This window comes from Amblyomma maculatum, chromosome 1 (genome assembly GCF_055883805.1).
Source record: "Amblyomma maculatum isolate TAMU_Amacu chromosome 1, ASM5588380v1, whole genome shotgun sequence".
NCBI classification, from domain to species: Eukaryota; Metazoa; Arthropoda; class Arachnida; order Ixodida; family Ixodidae; genus Amblyomma; species Amblyomma maculatum.
Window position 1 is genome coordinate 460,804,817 of NC_139344.1, and position 20,731 is coordinate 460,825,547.

At 45.6% G+C, this 20,731-nt stretch overlaps 1 protein-coding gene across 1 annotated transcript in view; it reads left to right on the forward strand.

Annotated features, from left to right (window-relative positions):
* Positions 1-1,263: 1,263 nt before the first annotated feature.
* LOC146209783 (uncharacterized) overlaps positions 1,264-20,731 on the forward strand; it is a 41,337-nt gene continuing 21,869 nt past the window's right edge. The window contains exons 1-2 of the mRNA XM_084581140.1: positions 1,264-1,299; positions 20,415-20,554. Of these exons, the coding sequence (XP_084437266.1) occupies positions 1,264-1,299; positions 20,415-20,554 (176 nt within the window). The remainder of the gene's footprint in view (positions 1,300-20,414; positions 20,555-20,731) is intronic.

Genomic DNA, 20,731 nt, shown 5'->3' on the forward strand with positions numbered 1-20,731 from the left:
TTGTAGTCCAGTTGCTGTTGTGAAATGTGCAAATAAATGCTAGTGTCTTTGTTCTTAAAGTTTGCTTTATTGCAGCGTGGACTAGCATTGTAATTTTTCTATCACAATTGGCGCTAGCGGAGCAGTCATGCAGCTTTTCGAGCCATGCGCAATTTCTTGAAACTGCCTGACATAAAATGTCATATAGCGTTCGTGTTATTGCCTAACAAGTGTATTGATCAGTTGTTATGCTTAGTGGAAGCCGGAATTACAAATTAATATGCCGAATATGCACGATTCAAGCTTAGGAACAGTTACCCCGCTAGCGAATAACAGCGCTCCCGCCCCGAGCCGACGTTCGTACCCGTGCGCCTCGACCCCTACGTCAGTTGCGCCCTCAGCAAGGGGAGCGGCAGCGCCGCAAAACTTTTCCGACGGCGCCTCTCTGTTGTTCACGAGGTGGGTTGACAGGCACAGAGTATAAAGGAGGTTATGGTTGAATCTGTAGGCCTAGAGCAAAACTATGTACACGTCGGTCGCCAACCGCTGGGGTCGCCGTAAACTCGCCTCGACGCTGATCCGTCTCTAGCTATCTAGAATCTCCCTTCACGAATGTGACACATTGAAAAATTTTGGGATTATCGATTCATCAATCGGGAACGGGAACCGTCTGGCTTTCTCAGGCTAAAAAGCAGGCGATGCAGAGCTTGAGCCTAATAAAACGTATTGCTCCTACATCCGGTGACGCTGGCTCCCACGTCACACGGCATTTGGTGATAGTAGTTCTGCAGCCACGCCTCATTTATCAAGCACATTTCCAGCACTTGACAAGAGCTCAATGAGATAATCTAGAGTTGTCTTTCTTTGAAGGAAGTGTGTTAAAGGGGGCCAAGGTAGTCATTCCATAGTCGATGAGGGCGGCAATGCTTCAACGTCTACACGACGGCTATTTGGGCTTTAATAAAAGTAAAGCAAAGGCTGTATCTCCTGCATTATTTTGCAAAATTCATTTCACAATTTGGGCGCCTTTTTACGCAAGTCTATTAAATAATGGAAATCCGGGGCTTGAAGTAACGCTGCTGAACATGTGCTTGGATGCAAGCGCAGCAAGTTGATGAGCGGAGTATTAAGAATCATAGTCGCGCAAACTTCCCCTATAACACCGTAACGAGCAAAGCTAGCACTCAGCTTGTCAATAACACCACGAGCTGTAGTGTCGCTAAGTTGTTTAACTTCTGGGAATTTGGAGAGGGCACCGTACAAGCACAGGTAAGAACTACCGCCATGCTGGAGGATATGAACGCCAACTCTGTGCCAAGGGTACGTTAGCGCGACAATGATTCTTAATTCTACTCTCATCAACTTGCTGCGCTTGCATCCAAGCAAATGTTCAACCGCGTTACTTCAAGCCCCGGATTTGAATAATCTAATAGACTTGCGGGAAAAGGCGCCCAAATTGTAAAATGGATTTTGCAAACAAAATGCAGGAGATACAGCAGGGCCTCTGGATGGGACTGCTTTCCTACCGTTCGACTTCATTGGAGGACAGCAGAAAGCAGGTCAGCTCATGCAAGGCAGAAGACTGCGCACATTAATTCCTGACTTTAGCCGACACCCGAATACAAGCGTTTTAAAGCGCATGCTAGCGCTAAATCTCTAGAATAAGTAGAAGTAGACGTGGTTAGGATTCGTGACAAGCAGTGGACTCGCAAAGCGCGAATAGTGGGGTTTGTTGCACCGTGTTCATAGCGGGTACTTACCGCAGATAGCAAACTGCTCCACCGCAGCAGAAGACACTTAAATGGGATGCTGAAACCCTTTGAGCACAGCGTAGCCGAAAGGGATGAGTCCGACAATGATCGCGAGACCGGCGACGAGCAGATGCCCAGTCCATGACTCATTGAGGCGGAGACGCAAACTACAGATGCCCAGTCAATGCCAAAAGTAAGGCAATCCTTTAAAAACAGTAGCTAAACAAATAATCTCCACAACGACCAGAACGTCAACCAAGTAAATCGCTGACTCTTCAAAGTACTGACAAACCGGGGAAGATTTATAAGATACGCATGCGCATTGCCTACCAGCCACATTCCACGCCGAACGCTTCAGAAGACGCCAAAACGTGCATGTATCGACTAGCCGCTATAAAAGAGCACAGCAGGACCGGGTTAATTGTAATAATGTGGGAGAGGCCTTCGCCCTGCAGTGGGTTTAGTCAAGCTGAGTATTGTTACGACCGTGCATCATCCGCACTTGCGCGCTCTATTGTTCGCCTGTGGGCATGGATAAGTGCTGTGGATATGTGGTGTTGGTACAATGGCTCTAAGTGAGCCTGTTTCCAGGAATCCTGTTTTGTAAGCCTGTTTTGCTTTGTGGACACCCTGCAAATGCCAAATTGACCCTGTCAAGAGAACGTCTAGAAAAACACAAAGAAATGTCCCCCTGCGGGAAATAGCCGGAAGTGCTTTCTTTATTTTGTTCACCCTTCCAGTCGAGAAGCGCCATCGTCCAGTGAGGAATGCGTACTATCTAAAGGAGACGACAGAGTGACATGTCCGCTGACTTGCAGGACAAGAAAGGAGCATGACGCATACGGCCATTAGATGATTTCCCGGGAATGCAGGAAAGATTTGCAATTGCCGGAAAGGGACAATGCTGGAAGCGTATGCGGCGCGCACGTGCACTTGGGTTTCTGAGAAGTAAATCCACTTGCCGGAACCAGCCTATCGATTCTTGGCTGAAGAATAGAAATGTACCTCCTCGCCGTTCCCAAGATTTTCCCGCCAACAAGTGACCATGCTCAACGAAACAATGCCGGGCCAGTCAGTGCTTCAGACCATCAGTGCAGTGATGTGTTCGATTGGATACCGATATCTGAGGGGCGTGCCCTGGATTTGGTTGGTCAGCATCTTCAGAGAGGGGCTGGACATAGGGGGTTTTAGGGACGCTGCAGAGCACGAAATGTCGCTCTGAGCCCTGGGTAAACGGCTCATCCAGTCGCTTCTCGCTATGAACTCTTAACGCTTGTCATTTTGCTGATGTATCCTTCTTTTTCGTGTAAATAATCATGTAAATAAGTTTTCTCAAAGTGCCATTAAACCTGCTTGTATATATTTTACCAACTTCGAAGATTCAGTCCTTCTTCAACCCCGAGTCTCTGCACGCTACCAAGTGAAGGCCGGGTCGACTTAGCCCCAGCGTCACGACAACTGGTGGCAGCGGTGGGATCTGGATCTACAAGCTACAACATCTGGTGATTGGAGGTGGATCAGAATCTACGAGCCACAACATCTGGTGATCGGAGGTGGCATCTCAAGCAACAAGCAGGAGCAACAATCGGCCAACAAGAGGGCAGCTCGGAACATCGATCGCATGTGTGGGTGAGTGCTTGGCTTTTCTTCTGATGTGGACCAGGTTCTAGAACAGGGTTAGATTTTAGAACTGGTAAAGAGAGTGTGGAAACGCCTTTAGGTTTGGTAGTTTGCACTGTTGTTTTGGAAGTAGCCGACACTCGGAGCGATCATGGACCTACAAAAGCTGCAGAAACCGGAACTGTTGCAATTGTGTGAGGAATTGGGAATTGATACAAGTGGTTTGGCACGAAAACCCTTGATTATAAAGGCAATCACTGATCTGGGAACCGATGATGAGAAGCTCAGTGAAGCATGGAACCTCATCGGTCAAAAAAAGGAGCAGCTCAGACAGCAGAAAGAGCGGGAAAAAGAGGAAAAGGAGCGCGAACGTGAGAGGGAAAAAGAGGAAAAGAAGCTAGACATTGAGCTCCGGAAATTAGAACTAGAGTTGAGCAAGAGTTCGGGCGATTGTCCCCAGCTAGCGGTACCTCGTCTCAACAAGGAGGCAGATTTCAAGATGTCAAAGTACATGCAGCCATATGTGATATCAGGGGATATCAGTCTGTATCTGGCTAACTTTGAGCGAACCTGCGAAAAACTGTCCTTCCAGCGAGACACTTGGTCTCAGAGATTATTGACGGTTCTGCCCTGCGAGGCAGCGGAGGTTGTCGCGCGGCTAAGCAAGGAGGACGCGGACAACTACGAGAAGGTCAAAGCTTGCCTTCTGAGAAAGTATAGGCTTAGCGCCGAGGCGTTCAGACAACGTTTTCGGAAAGCTACTAAGTCCAGGGACGAGAGTTACCCTGAATTCCTGTACAATTTAAGAGTCAATTTGGGCGAGTGGCTAAAGAGCACAGATTCCTACAGTGATAGGGACGCTGTAGTCGAGGGAATTCTTTTGGAGCAGTTTTATAACTGCCTCCCAGAAAAAGAAAGAAATTGGTTACAGGACCGAGGCGACATTAAGTCGGCAACTGAAGCTGCCGAACTCATTGAGGAGTATGCTTCGCGCCGACAATTCAGCAACCCAGCAGTGGATAGGCTCCGCAATCCCAAGTTGAGTGGGAATAACCGTCAGAAAAGGCACTTTGCTAGATTTGAAAACGAAGAAAGGAAGGCTTCTTCAGGCAAACGCCCTAGAAAGGACGGCAGTGAGAAAAGTGGGGAAGTGACCAACGCGAAGAACACAAACAACAAGCTTGGGGCTAGGAAGCCGCTCACATGCTTTAGGTGTAATGAGCAGGGTCACATTGCCGTCAACTGCCGGAAAGAAAAGATTGCTTTCTCGTATGTCAGTGACTGCGATGAAAATATGCAGCTTTTGGAACCCTACCTGCATGACCTAGTAGTCAACGGGAAGCCCTGCAAGGTACTGCGCGATTCGGCCGCAACGATGGATGTTGTCCATCCGGCGTATGTGTCGCCTTCCGACTATACAGGACAGTGTGCATGAATCCGCCAGGTAGTGGAGGAACAGAGTGTGTGCTTGCCAATCGCGAACGTGGTCATCGAGGGCCCTTTCGGCGAGTTAACAACCGAGGCTGCCGTTTCAGGAAAGCTTCCTAAAAGCTATCCGTATTTGTTTTCCAACAAATCGGACATGCTACTGCGAAAGAGGGGCATCCTGTTCGGAGACAGAGTTGTGCAAGCCTTAACACGTTCAAAGGCGCGAGAACTAGCTACACTGCTCATACCAGAAAATTCCACAGCGGAGGAAACGGCAGTTAAAACAGTGGTCGATGCGGAAGATAGCGGGTCAGAAAACTTTGAGAGAGAGGCATCTCAGATAAGTCAACTGGAAAGTGAGCTTGATGAGACGCGGAATGAGGACGTTTTTGAGAGTAACCTCTTGCCGCCAGTGTCTAGTAATCTCACGAGACTTTTAAGTGGAACCCGAGAGGACTTAGCTATGGAGCAAGCCGTGGTAAATCTAACGTTAAACCTTCCCGAGGAGATGGGGGACAACTTGATTTGCCTCAGCGGAAAAGGAAGCAACGCTCAGGAGCTTCTCAAAAAGACGGAGCAGAGAGGAGAACTAAAGAAATCTCAGCTGTCCGATCTGGGCGAGATAATAACAGAGTTTGAGGCCTGCTTCGTGGACAGGCCAGGCAGGACTGATTTGACTGAGCACGATATTGAGCTGACTTCAGACGTGCCAGTGCGATCAAGGTGCTACCGATTTTCTCCAAGGCAAAGACAAATTCTGGATAGGGAAGTAACTCGCATGATGGAATTGGGAGTAATAAAACCCTCGGAAAGCGATTATGCTTCGCCTATGATCTTAGTAGAAGCTCCAGGTAAAGACCCTAGGCCTGTGGTAGACTACCGAAAGCTAAATTCTCTCACCAGGGATCAAGTGTCTCCCATTCCGAATATTGAGGAGAGAGTAGAACAGGTCAGTAGAGCGGCATATGTGACTACGCTGGACCTTACTCGAGGATACTGGCAAGTACCGCTCACTGAACGCGCCAGCAGATACGCGGCCTTCGTCACTCCGACGGGCAGCTAGCAGCCAACAATGATGAGTTTCGGGCTCAAAATTGCTCCATTTTGTTTTTCCCGACTCATGGATAGGGTTTTAAAGGGGTGTGAAACATTCGTGGTGCCTTATTTAGATGACATTGCGGTTTTTTCCGACTCATGGGCGGACCATATGGTACATCTAAGAGCTGTACTGAGCCTTTTGCGTCAAGCTGGACTAACCGTAAATATGGTACATCTAAGAGCTGTACTGAGCCTTTTGCGTCAAGCTGGACTAACCGTAAAGGCCGAGAAATGTTGCCTGGCAAGGGCGACCGTGGACTACTTGGGTCACAATGTACGCCAAGGTTTCAGGAATCCCAGCGAGATTAAGATTTCTGCGGTAGCAGACTACCCGCGGCCGAGCACGAAGACGGAAATTCGAGCATTCCTGGGTCTGACTGGGTACTACAATCACTACATCCCTAACTATTCAGCTTTGGCTAGCCCTCTGACCGACGCTCTCCGCAAGACAGAACCGACAAACGTAGTCTGGGACGAACAAAAGGAAGCCTCCTTCGTAAACCTGAAGGCTGTGCTGATTAGCCGTCCGGCATTGCGAGCTCCAGACTATGGCCGAGAATTCACGGTCCAGTGTGATGCCAGTGATCGAGGGCTAGGTGCTGTTCTCTGCCAGAGAGATGACGACGGTAATGAGCACCCCGTGCTCTACCTGAGCAGAAAACTGAGTTCTAGAGAGAGAGCTTATTGCGCGTCTGAGAAAGAGTGCGCTTGCATTGTACGGGCCATTCAAAAATTGCAGTGCTATCTTGGAGGGGCCAAATTCACCGTAGAGACGGACCATTGTCCCCTGGCTTGGCTGCAAACTGCGACATCGAAGAACAGTCGCCTTCTTAGTTGGAGCTTGATTTTACAGCAGTACAATTTTGAAATAAGATACAAAAAAGGGAAGCTAAATGGGAATGCGGACGCGCTTAGCCGCTCTTTCTAAGCGGTCCGAGATGTTCCTCACCATGTATCCAAATTGATAATCAGGTTTTTTTTTTTTTTTTTTCCGTGCGCTTGTATATGTGTGACTATGTAAAGCAGCACGTTTGGTTTTCTAGGAATACGTGGGTCCTGAACGTCTTGAGAGTGGGCTTTTCTCGAACAACAATGGCAGTTTTCTTTTAACCTGGTCTCTTCAGACGGGAGCCGAGTGCTTGCTTCGACATGTGGTTGAGTTTTAGAGACAGCTCAAGCAAATCGGCCTACGACAATCAAGACAACGCGACAAGCAACAGCGAGCTTCAAGCGTTCATGTGCAGGCCATTAAGTCGTCTCTTCATGCAGCAGCTGCGACTGCTGCCCTCCGAGACCCTTCTGGCGGGGGAGGAGGCTGTTATGACCGTGCATCATCCGCACTTGAGCGCTCTATTGTTCGCCTGTGGGCATGGATAAGTGCTGTCGATATGTGGTGTTGGTACAATGGCTCTAAGTGAGCCTATTTCCAGGAATCCTGTTTTGTAAGCCTGTTTTGCTTTGTGGACACCCTGCAAATGCCAAATTGACCCTGTCAAGAGAACGTCTAGAAAAACACAAAGAAATGTCCCCCTGCGGGAAATAGCCGGAAGTGCTTTCTTTATTTTGTTCACCCTTCCAGTCGAGAAGCGCCATCGTCCAGTGAGGAATGCGTACTATCTAAAGGAGACGACAGAGTGACATGTCCGCTGACTTGCAGGACAAGAAAGGAGCATGACGCATACGGCCATTAGATGATTTCCCGAGAATGCAGGAAAGATTTGCAATTGCCGGAAAGGGACAATGCTGGAAGCGTATGCGGCGCGCACGTGCACTTGGGTTTCTGAGAAGTAAATCCACTTGCCGGAACCAGCCTATCGATTCTTGGCTGAAGAATAGAAATGTACCTCCTCGCCGTTCCCAAGCTTTTCCCGCCAACAAGTGACCAGGCTCAACGAAACAATGCCGGGCCAGTCAGTGCTTCAGACCATCAGTGCAGTGATGTGTTCAATTGGATGCCGATATCTGAGGGGCGTGCCCTGGATTTGGTTGGTCAGCATCTTCAGAGAGGGGCTGGACATAGGGGGTTTTAAGGACGCTGCAGAGCACGAAATGTCGCTCTGAGCCCTGGGTAAACGGCTCATCCAGTCGCTTCTCGCTATGAACTCTTAACGCTTGTCATTTTGCTGATGTATCCTTCTTTTTCGTGTAAATAATCATGTAAATAAGTTTTCTCAAAGTGCCATTAAACCTTCTTGTATATATTTTACCAACTTCGAAGATTCAGTCCTTCTTCAACCCCGAGTCTCTGCACGCTACCAAGTGAAGGCCGGGTCGACTTAGCCCCAGCGTCACGACAGTATGATGATGAGCTTTTCTCAATCAACGCTCAATATTTTCTCACCTATCTTTACTGCAACAGAACGCACTGTACTGAATTTGTGGACTGGGTCGCCTGAAAGAGTGTATCATGCGAATTTCCATACTGAGATTATACGCTTAATGCCATCGCCCTTCTAGCAGCAACGCATCAGCCCTAAGGTCCTAAGTCCCAGCATGACAAGAAGTTCCCGTTACACGATATCAGAGGAGATTTCACTTTTTCAACGCACCGGGAAAGGCGCCCCTCGTAGCACAGGTGAAGGCACTACGTAGCGAGAAACCTTAGATGCGGCTTAGAGCTTGGAAAATTCTCTGAATTACACACCCATTACACGGATTCACACAAGATACGGTAGACCTAGACTGTCAGGTTCTTTTAAGGCGTTAGATTAGCACGCATGTGAGGGTGTGCTGCATGTATAATTAAATAAATAATCCCTGGCAGGCGAGGAGGAACATAACTTTTGAAGATGCGCCCGTGCAGAACGACCAGAACGTCAACCAAGTAAATCGCTGACTTTTCAAAGTACTGACAAACCGGGGAAGATTTATAAGATACGCATGCGCATTGCCTACCAGCCACATTCCACACCGAACGCTTCCGAAGACGCCAAAACGTGCATGTATCGACTAGCCGCTATAAAAGAGCACAGCAGGACCGGGTTAATTGTACGAATGCGGGAGAGGCCTTCGCCCTGCAGTGGGTGAAACTGCTGCTGCAATGCCACACACGTCATACAGAAGTATGAATGTGGGAGAGAGTGTGGGAGAGGCCTTCGCCCTGCAGTGGGTGAAACTGCTGCTGCAATGCCACACACGTCATACAGAAGTATTTGTAAATGAATGAATAAATACTTCTCTCGCATGTATAGAAGAACTGCCTGGGGCCATCTAGTGCAAAAAATGTGAAGAAGAAATGTCGCGTAAACCTGGATCTGAATTCTTGCTAGCCATTTCTTGTTTGTCTTCATTTTTTTCTTTTCATCTCCATGTAAAAACCACCGATTCCTATCCTGCTCGCAACAGACTTAGACAGTGCGGTTAATCAATCTCGGTGCATACACCGAGATGACCTACGAAATGTTCTAAACTTCCTTCGATAGTATACGGATAATCGACTCCACTACATGCAGAGTCACTACCCATGAAAGATCATGCATGTTTAGAAATATACGCTTTATTTATATCTGCGTAAGCGTTACAGTGGTCTATGTGAGCAGCGGCGCATGTGGTTCAGGCGCTAAGCCAAGAGCGCTAATCGGCGCCAAAAAACACACACACACACAAAACGATTAGTGTGGGCATCACCGTATGTAAGAGACTGCCGTCGGTCGGCTGATTAAACCATATAACGTCTTTATATCTGACTTCTGGAATTCACTTGTTGCACAGGCAGCCACAGGCGGCATTTGCTTGTTTGCGACGATCTCTCGACCGGTTGTGAATCGGCACTCGAATGGTTCTGATTCGGCGTCCTGAGAACTACAAAGATATACGAGAAAATATGCGCACAAGGAAGGACAGTGATAGAGTCGAACGATGAACTATTTGGTCGCACTTTTGGAAGAAGGCAGCAGAGCAGGTAACAACACACAGCTCAAAAGGCACACACACGCACACAAGGACAACGCTGCACTGGCAACTATATTAACTAGAAACCGCACATCTTCATTCACTTCACGTCTGCAGAAAACTTCTTTCTTGTCGTTAACATCCTGCCGGTTAGCGCAAAATTTCTACTTCCTTCTTCAACAAAACCATCGATGGCATGCTGACACATTGGTCTCTCAAGTCACAGATTAGATATGCTTCATAAATCTATCTGGCTAACTTGCCCTTCATCCTTTTGATAACCTTAACAATGTGAAGATCAGCCGGACATTTTTGGTCTCTACAATCAACGCAGTCTGCAGTGCACAGCCAAATTTTTGCCAGACTTGTCCGATATTGCCTTAGCGTGCTCTCTAATCCTTTCATTGAGGCATCTTCCTGTCTGTCCAATAGATTTCTTTCCACAATGCTAGAGAATCTCATAAACAACCCCCTGAATACACTTAGAGTACCTAGTCCGGTGCGAAGTTTTGCATCCAGATTTGAAGGCCTGGTTGTTAACCTGCACACACATCCATTTAGCTCTGTTTGGTGCCGTCGGAATAATCCGGATGCCATGTCTTTGACCAATCTTCATTAGATTATGTGTGCTACTGACCACTTGTTTCCTTGACTAAGGTTTTCTTTTTAAATCCTCCGCTTTATAGGCAGGACAATGCTTTCTATTATGCTGCACAGCAAATGATCAGGATACCCTGCCTCCAGAAGCCTCTCTATTTTTAACACTATTTTTAACATGGTGGCGGCATGATTCGTTGAGAGCCGACGTCAATGCAGCCTTCGCAACACCTCTTTTTACTGTCTTTGAATATTGGGACATATACGAAAGAAACTGCTTGTTCGCTCCTCGCTGGTAAGTCCTACATAAGTGTTCTGGTAAGAATTCAAGACTCAAATCCAGGAAGCGCAAAACACCTTCCTTTGGAAGTTCTCAGGTGAATCTTCGATCAGGGCAACTTTCTTCAAACACACCAATGGCGATGTCTTTTAGTTGATCAGTCGCCTTTCCTTCCTCTAATTGACACAATACCAAAAAGTCGTCAACGTTACGAACTATCTTTACAATGCCTTTATCTTTAATAGCCGTCAGAATCCTTCTGTCACATGCGGCTAGGTACACGTCGCTCAGAACGGGAGCAACTTTCGAACCTATGCATACACCACTCCTTAGTACATACAATATTCCATGATGGGATGCAACAGTTGACTTGAGATAGGCTGCAATCAACTCCAGGAATGTATCCACAAACACCCCGGCTGAATTCTGGAAAACTATAGCCTGCTTCTCAACCGTTTCTCGTAGTTCTTTCAACAAGCTTTCTTGTGGGATAGAATAGTACATGTCTTCTATATCGAGTGAAAATCCAGAAAGTCCCATCTTATCATATACCTTGATCTCAGATATCTTCTTCTCAGAGGAGATATCCGATCATCCACATGTACTTGGCTGAGATGCTTGACTAAGTATTCCGAGACTAGCATATGCCACGTGTGTGCCTCTGACAATATTGCGCGGAAAGGTATATCAGGTTTGTGTGTTTTTGCTCTGAAGAATACCGACAAGGTATCATGTCTAGCGTCCTTAACCTTGCGGGAAAGCTGCCTCAGTTCAGTTTCCTTGAGAATCCGTACAACGTTCCTCTTAGCAGCCTTTAATTCGTTAGGTTGTACTTTTCGAAAGTTCTTATTCATGGCCGCCAGAGCCTTCGCTCCGTAATTATAGAATCCAATACAACAAAACCAACTTCTTCATCCGAAAGGCACAGCTTGAATTCCTTTCTCTTCAGTTCTTTAATTACTTTTATTTAATTACTCAAAGAAACAAGTGCTCAGTGGCACCATATATGCATGGCTTCACCCATATTCTAATAAAGATTGGTCAAAGACATGGCATCCGGATTATTCCGACGGCACGAAACAGAGCTAAAGGGATGTGTGTGCAGGTGAACAACCAGGACTTCAACTCTGGATGCAAAGCTTTGCACAGGACTAGGTAATCTAAGTGTATTCAGGGGTTGTTTATGAGGTTCCCTTGCATTGTGGAAAGAAATATATTGGACAGACAGGAAGATGCCTATTAAAGAATTAGAGAGCCCGCTAAGGCAATATCGGACAAGTCTGGCACAAATCTTGCTGTGCACTGCAAAGACTGCGTTGATTGTTGTAGAGACCAAAAATGTTTGGCTGAACTTCACAATGTTCAGTTTATGAAAAGGATGTACGACAAGTTAGTCAGAGAGATTTATGAAGCATATGCAATCTGTGACTTGGGAGACCAATGTGTCAGCATGCCATCAGTGGTTTTGTTGAAGAAGGAAGTAGAATTTTTGCGCAAACCGGCAGGATGTTAAGGACAAGAAAGAAGTTGGCTGCAGACGTGAAGTGAAGGAAAATGTGGGGTTTCTAGTTAGTATATTTTGTCAGTGCAGCGTTGTCCTTGTGTGCGTGTGTGTGACTCTTGCGCTTCGTGTTGTTGTTACCTTCTCTGCTTCCTTCTTCCAAAAGCAGGACAGTGCTTGTTTCCTACTTTGAACATCGGCCGCTTGTTGTTTATTTAGTGATGCATTGATGGACATTCTTATTTTGAATGGACGGTATACTTTAAGCTCATTCCTAGTTTTGCGGTGAGTCCACTGAAGGCTTTTAATGACTGCTTGTTCTTTTTGTAACTTCAGGTTTTTGGTGTATATGCGAGCTGCCCTTTATTAGTCAATTGTAATTTTATGCGTATCCTTGCAAGCAAACTAATTTGATCTAACATTGGGATTAGTACGGAGACGGAGACCCGAACAAGTCGCACGCGAACCGTTTGAGGGTTGTCCATCAGTGACCAATCCCTTGGGACACGACTTGCAGTCGTGGAACTCTTCAACTAATCCTCGGAGCTTCCGCCTCCTTCCTATGGCGGAAACATTCAAGAGCGCATGTACGCGTGTGCCCGACGTGCTGCGCAGTTGTTGGGCGCGCATGCAAAGGATAACTATGAAACTGGATCGCATTTACTGGCATTTGTATACGTATTCTCCGTAATGCGCTTGACGCTCGAATATAAGGTGACTACAGGATCAGCTGCTTCGTGACCCCGCTATCAAGGGCGCGCACACCACCGCCGCCTCCGTCTTTGTCAAACTAGAGCACTTTTTGCTATACCGAAGCAGCGGTGAAGATGGGGGTAACCACACGCTAAGCTGCATAGCTGAAATAATTGCTCATATTTATACCTAATATACCACGGGCATGGTTGCGGACGAAATGGGCCAAAAAGGCACAAAAGTCAATTCTACATTCAATTATCGTTCTGCGCTTGTCGATCGGAGCTTGTCGCGCGTTGACGAAACTGTCGCTCTAGCCTTGCGAGTCGCCAGTGTGATTGCAGCTTTAGTGCGAGGGCTCGCTACGCTCGCCTACAACACCAATCTACTGATCCACTACTGATCCTGCAAGATCGCTCGCCGTGTAGAAGTGGCACGTAGAAAAAATGAACCCGAGAGAGCTAGACCAGCGACGGAAACTCCCGAAGAGCGAAAAGGACAGTTTGCAAAGAGGCAATGCAAGGCTGCGGAGAAGGTGTGGCAAGACCAACCGCAGAGAAATGATTCTGCCTCACCCACGACGACTACTGGTTTTGCTTTATTTATCCTGGTCAAGGTGAGTAACTCCACTGCAAAATATTTAACTATATTTTGCTTCCTTCTTTACATTTTAGTGGCTGACGTATAGCTTCAACTTTGGAAAGAGCAACCTCTGTAGGCTTAGGTATAGGTCACAGTAACTCGCATATTATTCGCATTACACACAAACATTGGTGCAGGTGCTCACACTGCTTCATCATACTCAGGTATTTTATTAAAATTTGATTTAGGTTCAGTACAGCGGGCCCAATTTGCAAGCTAGGTTTTTCGCAGTCAGCTGTAAATTTAGTTTCTCTGTGTGCCATCCACGAGCTGTCTTTATTTTTTGTAGTTACAAAAGCTAAAGCTATTCCAAACTCAGCCTGCAAATAAATTTGTCCTCTTTCCTTTTGCTTTCTCTAAAGTGATATTGTTTTGATACTTTAAATGCCATGTGTATATGTTTACCAACCTGTCCTTAATCCATTTTGCTTCCATTATGTTTTATCGCTTTAATACCTTGTTACTGTTAAGTTCAAAAAATGGGAAACCACTATAGATGGCACTTGCGTTTTAAGAATGTTTTTACGACTCATGGATATAGAGGTAATAGTACTTCCAAAACTACCTTAATAACAACAAGTATTTATTTTATATTTTTCTCTTTTATTAATTACAATTCCGTGAAATGCTTGTTGCTGCGATTTAAGATATCGAAAGCGCAGCTATGTATATTTTCTTTATTTTGTTGAGCACCTTTCTTGAAATGCCGTTTCCGTGCGTATTTTTTTTTATATTACCAAAATTTTGTAATTACGACTTACGATGGTCGCAATACGATCGTGCTTATTTCGCATGCTAGCAAGGTGATACTGAAAATCCTCCAAGGTAGGCTGCAGCAGTATGTAGGTCGCGAGCTTTCGGACGTGCAATCTGGGTTTCGCAGGGGCAGAGAACTAGAGACCAGATTGCCAGCCTTCGCTGGATCATGGAAAAAGCAAAAGAGTTCCACAAGCCCATCTACTTCTGATTTATTGATTATGCGAACCGTGTGACTGCGTAGATTACATCAGATTGTGACAAGCTCTCCAAGAGATGGGAGTTACAATTCACCTCATCTGTCTCCTCCGGAACCAGTATGAAGGGCAAGAGGCCACAGTCAGAACTGGGCATGATCTTACTGATTGGTTTCCGATTGAAAAAGAAGTGAGACAAGGCTGCATACTGTCGCCCTGCCTATTTACCCTTTATGCAGAGTGCAGCATGAGGAAGGCCGGTCTGGACGAGTCTTCAGCTGAAGTGAAGATTGCTGGAAAACGTATCAACAACCTCAGATATGCGGACGATACCACTTTATTGGCAGAAAATGAAATGGAACTCAAGAGACTTGTGATGCGCGTACAAGAAGAGAGTGAGAAGTTTGGGCTTAAACTGAACATTAAAACGACAAATATCATGTTGTCTTGCCCTATCAAGTCCTGGAGCATCAAGGGATACGAAGTGGAAGCTGTGACAGATTTTCTCTTCTTGGGCTCCAAGATTAGCCCAGAAGGAGACTGCAGCCATGAAATTAGGAGACGCCTGCTACTGGGAAAGAGAGCTATGGCTGGCATTTACCGCCTAGTAAGGAGAAGAGACATTAGACTGCCAGCCAAGATCCGTATAACTACTGCTATGGGCTTTCCAGTTGTGATATATGAATGCGAGAGTTGGACTGTGAAGAAGGCTGACCGCCGAAGAATTGACGCGTTTGAATTGTGGTGCGGGCGGAGACTCTTGAGAGTTCGTTGAACTGCCAGAAGATCAAATCAGTCGATTTTGTCGACCGTAAACCCCGACTGCTCATTGGAGGGTCAAATTCTAAAATGAAAGCTCGGCTACTTTGGTCATCTGATGAGAAGAGGGGAGTCGCTGGAGAGATTTGATGTTGGGAAAGGTCGAGGGTCACTGGAGAAGGGGTAGGAAGCGAACGCGGTGGTTAGATGGCATCCTCGAGACGCTGCAGATGAAGTTATGGGATCTTAGGAAGATAGTGAGAGACCGGAAAGTGTGGTGTGATATGGTCCATAGGGTCGCGAAGAGTCGAACACGACTGAACGACCGAACTGAACTGATCATAAATGGCCGCAAGCAGTTTTCAACCTCTATTGCGAACGCCAGTTCAACAGCCAAAGCAAGCTTTGTCTGAAAGCGCAACTCTAAGGCAATTTTTTTTAATCCAAGTGGTGGATGGTAACTCATTAAAAGAAGCTTCAAGTCTTGCTTTACCACGTTCCTCTTTAGCGGCCACGAGTATCAAATGAAAGTAGATATTTCATTCAAAAGAAGTGGATGAACACAGGGTTTGAATCAAAGGGAGACCTGAGAGCTGCCGAGAACAACCTAACATTCAAAGTACAAAACAATCATGAAATAACAGGCGATAATGAAAACGAGAATTAAAAACAACTAACAGTTTTATCGCTTCAAATCGATCTAACCTGGAATGATATTGACATTCTTTGTATGCACGAAAATTCTTTTTTTTTTCAAAATACGGCCGTGAACGTTTTCTTTGCAAAAACGCATTTATAGCCTTAGAGACTGGCACAGGCGTGTCCAAGCATAAATCAAGGAATAAGCAAAACGAAACTAATGCCTAGACCGAAAGTTTTGCGCTCAAAACGTCCAGACTGAAAACGCCGGCACAAAAATTTATACCTGCACAACATCTGCTGTCCTCGATGGTGGAAGTCATTCACAGGACGTTCTCATTTCCTGCGTTAAATTGTAAGGGTAATTGCATTGTGTATAGTAGACAGGGCGAAAGGTTATGCTCCCCTCTCTTTGAAGCCGCTACATCAAATTGTATCCCGGCTTTCACGCCGTCAGTACAGGTTTTCACTAAATATCGAAATTCAGAGACGCCACAATGAAGGCCTACTTGGTATACGACATAGCCATCGCTTGTACCGCTACCTTGAATCAAGGAAAGCTGACACGCCCAGGAGGATTGCAAAGAAAGCATTACGACGCTACTGATGTTCTAAAGGTAACCAGGAAAAGCAATTAATATGATCTGATTTGTTTTTCTGCCCATTTGCCTGACAGCTGAGCATCACAATACGCTCCAACGTAAGAACAGGTTACCGGTGTCTATTCGATCATATTACGTCTGCAAACCTTATGTGCACCTATAAAGCAATATCGTATTTTCATTAAATCAATTATTTAAACGCACAGAAGAAAAAAACACCCCCAATTGCTTATTTTGTTATTGAGATCCAATGATTCTATCTAAAGTATGTCAGTTCACAACCCGGAGCGGCGTTGGTAGTCATCTCTGCTTCCTTCCATTTGAAGTGGTATTAAGCGAAACGTAGATTATCGCTTTAAGGCGAGACCGATTTCTTATAATAATGACATGTTCATGCAGAATGACGAGTCAACAGTATTATGGTTAATATGTGCGAAAGATAGAATGCTATGGATCAATGCTGGGGCGCAGAGACAAGCATTGTTTTTTATATCTGCTGTTTCCCTGAGCAGCGACGCAGAGGAGTTCAAAAAGTTGCTGACCACTTTGAGAGGACATGGCAGGCCAAAGAAATGCGGCCAGATGTCTAGTTGTGATTTGCATCTGCACGTGTCTTCAGGGCTGTTCTCTAAGATTGACTTATGCGAATATTCAAGAAGACGCCTATGTTGTGAAATTGAAGTTTTAACATGTTCAAAAGCTGGGATGCTCTGATGGTTCAATTGCGTAATGTAGCAGCTAGGAAAACTGCACTTTGAGCTCCACTGTATACTGCGATCAAGTTGGTGACCCTAGAATACGTTCTGTTGCATCACATTATTATGCGGCAGACATATGGTGTTTGACGGTGCACGTATACACGGCAATACGTCCAGTGTGCCAGGTTTAAAACCAGACATTTACCTAAGAAAAGACCTTAGTTCTGCTAGTGCGCAAAAAATAAGAGGATATCTTAGGGTGTCTATTTATCCCTTCATGAGGTGTAACTTGGCGCAAATCATGATGCGCGTTATAGTAGTGAAGACAGGATCTTTTTTCGTCTTCTTCGTCAAACCCGTGTGGTCCTGAGGTCGGTTCTGCAAACAAGCGACCGGGTCCTTTTACTTTGATAAGGTCTCGGACAGCTTGCCACAGTTGCCGTGAATCGTGTGGGTCAGTGTGCAAAAGTGGATTGATGCACTCCTGCATGGTGTTAGGTCGGTGCCCGCCCAGGGCGTGAATGGCTTTCTCCTGGATCGGATGGTGTCGAATGCAGGACAAGTTGATATTAGGTGTTTCTCCCGGCCAGGCATGAGGGTACGTAAAGCTCGAATATGCGTTACTGGTTTGTAAAGGGGAGCCTTGCTGGCAAGAGAATTTGTCCAAACTGGACTCGGTGTAGGAGAACCGCCTTTATCCTTCGGAACTTGGTGGGTGGACGACGACATAGTCTCTCCTAGCTGGCCACATCGTCGAGAGCATTGCGGATTCTATGCTTCAGTCCTATCCATATGGTCCGACGTTGGAGGTTGAACGTCGGCAGGAGGCGACAATGCGGGCTAAGGAGCGGATAAAAGCAAATGTGCAGAAATGGCAGTTGCGCACACAGCCGGTTGTGTGTTTTCGTTCCGAGTGATTGCTTCAAGGTGCAGGGATTTATTCAATAATTAGAATGTAGCCCTCGTGTCGCAAGCGACGGACGTCTGCTCGAATTGTCTTGAGTGCGGCGTATTCTGTTCCCACTGCGCGGCATGCTGTGTAACCTGCATGTGAGTCAGAAAAGACATAGTAGGTGCAAGCAGCATGATTCTGTATTCTACTGCGGAAGAAATGGCAAGATATATGACTTTGAGCGCCAGATTACTTACAATGTGTGCATAAGGAAGCTATTCGATCAGACTGAAGAGCACGAGGCTCCCTAGGCGAGCTCGGAAAAAATCTTCGTATGGAGTTTGGTGGCAGCTGGGCACCATTGATGATGGCGCAAATCTGCCTTTTAGTAACTGCATTTCAACTAAAAAATCAATAACTTGCCATTGTGGTGAATGCGGTGAGCGTGAGTCAAAATTTTGCGATACTGTGGCCTAATTTCCTCAGATTAGGACGACGAGCTGACTGTGTCGTGAGCCGGAAAGACTGGGCTTACGGTTGCTGCTGTGGCATTTCCTCTAGAACATTTTGCATTTCTAAACGACATGACCACTCTCTCAAAATTAGAGAGTACCATACCAGGACGAACCTCATCGCAAATTCATTTTTTGTTAAAACAGTTCAACAGTAGAACCGGCTTTCCAAAATGCAAGTGTGTTCTGCAAGTGAAGTTGTATTTTTGTCAATCCGTAACCCTCCTGCTATAACTCCTTCGGGCAATGCGGGGTAACTCTTGAATTAAGAATAAAAAAATAATTGATCATCAGACATTGGTAATTGATAACTCGTCATTACTTAGTCGGTAACCAATCATATAGTTAATAAATAATAATCTATTGAATGATATATAATCGGTCGGAACATATAGCCATAATTGATATAATTAGTTATTCATTTGTATTTGATTATTAGTCGTTGATAATTGATCAATAGATTATTATCAACTATTAAATAATCGGTATTACTTATTATGACCTATTAATAATGGGTCATCCATTAGTCAATATTTAAATTCATTACAATTAATTATAAATTGATCATTGATTGCCATATGGCCATATAAGGCACGTATTCGCGCATACTATAGTGGTGCTATTTGGCTGGTCGAGACCAGCATGACGTCATCCCGTCCCCATAACCTCCATGACGTCATGACCAGTCAGAGCCGCCCCAAAAACGGGATACATCTTGTCCACGACAGTATGCGCCCTTAAAGGCTATCGCCCTAATAAGGATATTTACGCGAACGATACATCATCTGCCGTATTACACCTGCTGCAGGACGAATGACTGTCCCATGTTCCTTCACACCGGTCGTGCACTATCTTCATTCACTTGGCTCCTGCAAAGTGTCCAACCTCATTTAAACACCTGATTTTCTGTCGCCCCTGTTACGCTTTCCTTCCCTTGGAATCAAGTTTGTTACCCTGAGCGACCATCGGTTATACTCTCTTAGCACTACTTGTCCCGCCCATGTCCATTTCGTCTTGATTTACACTAGAATGGTATTAACTAGAGTTATTTCTCTGACCCAGTCTGAGGGCTTGCTATCCTTTAACGAAACAGTTTTCATTCTCAATTTCATATTTTCATAACGTGTGGAGAGGGTCAGAAAAATACCTCGAGTTAATTACATTCTAATCAAAATCGTGAATATGAAATGAGCATGAGCAGGACTGAGAAGGTAACCGATGGTCGCAAACGTATAAGATTGGATCGCAAGGGAATAAAAGCGTTGCAGGAGGCGGAAGGGAACTAGGGATTAGGAGGGTGGATGAGCTTAAGATGTTTGCAATGCCAAATTGCTGAAGTTACCACTAGCGCGGATTATTTGAAGAAATATGAAAAAGTCCTTCGCCCTGCAGTGGGTATACTTATACAGTTTGTCTCATTGCTACATTAGGAGCAGAGAAACATCAGAGCTGTGTTTCCGAAATAAAGGTGCACAGTTTTATATTTAAACAATCTGTCAAGCGCGCAAAATATCATGAATATTAAAACCTCAGTGGAAAAGAGTGGGCCTTTGTGAGTAGGAATTGGCATAACCGGCTTGTGAAATTTGTTAAACCTATGTAATGGTAACGGTGAGATGAGAGTCAGAATTTGCGTACATTTCGTTGCTGACATTTCGCTAGCGCCTAAGCTTACCGCAGTTAGAAAGCATTATCTCTACTTGAATTACCACCAAGCCACTACTCGTGTCTTGTTTACTTTGCACACTGCTTTTTGTGTGTTCCGTATCCGAGTCATAGAACTTGGAGCCCGTTTGGCTTTTCTGTAAGTTGCCTTAAAGACTTTGACATCACACGTGCATAGTTATATAATTAAAGTGGAACCTAATTTTACCTCCAGGTATTCGCTACCTTTGAGAACGTCGTTTCGATATCGGATTCGGACAACGACACAATGCTGGAGTGTATGTCTTCAAGAAGGACCGGATACGACCCCGAAGCGAAAACAGTCTCCTATGTCTGGACCTTACCATTGACTGGGTAAGCGCTCCGTATTATAGCGAGTGCATCATTGAAAGTGAGGAAGCTACCTAAAAGTAATTTTTTTAGATACGGCCATTTCTCCAATTGTTTGCAATGCCAGTGTTGCTGACAACAGAGAGTAGGAGAAAATTATTAACTTGTAAACTTCTAAGTTGGTTACTTGCATCTTAATAC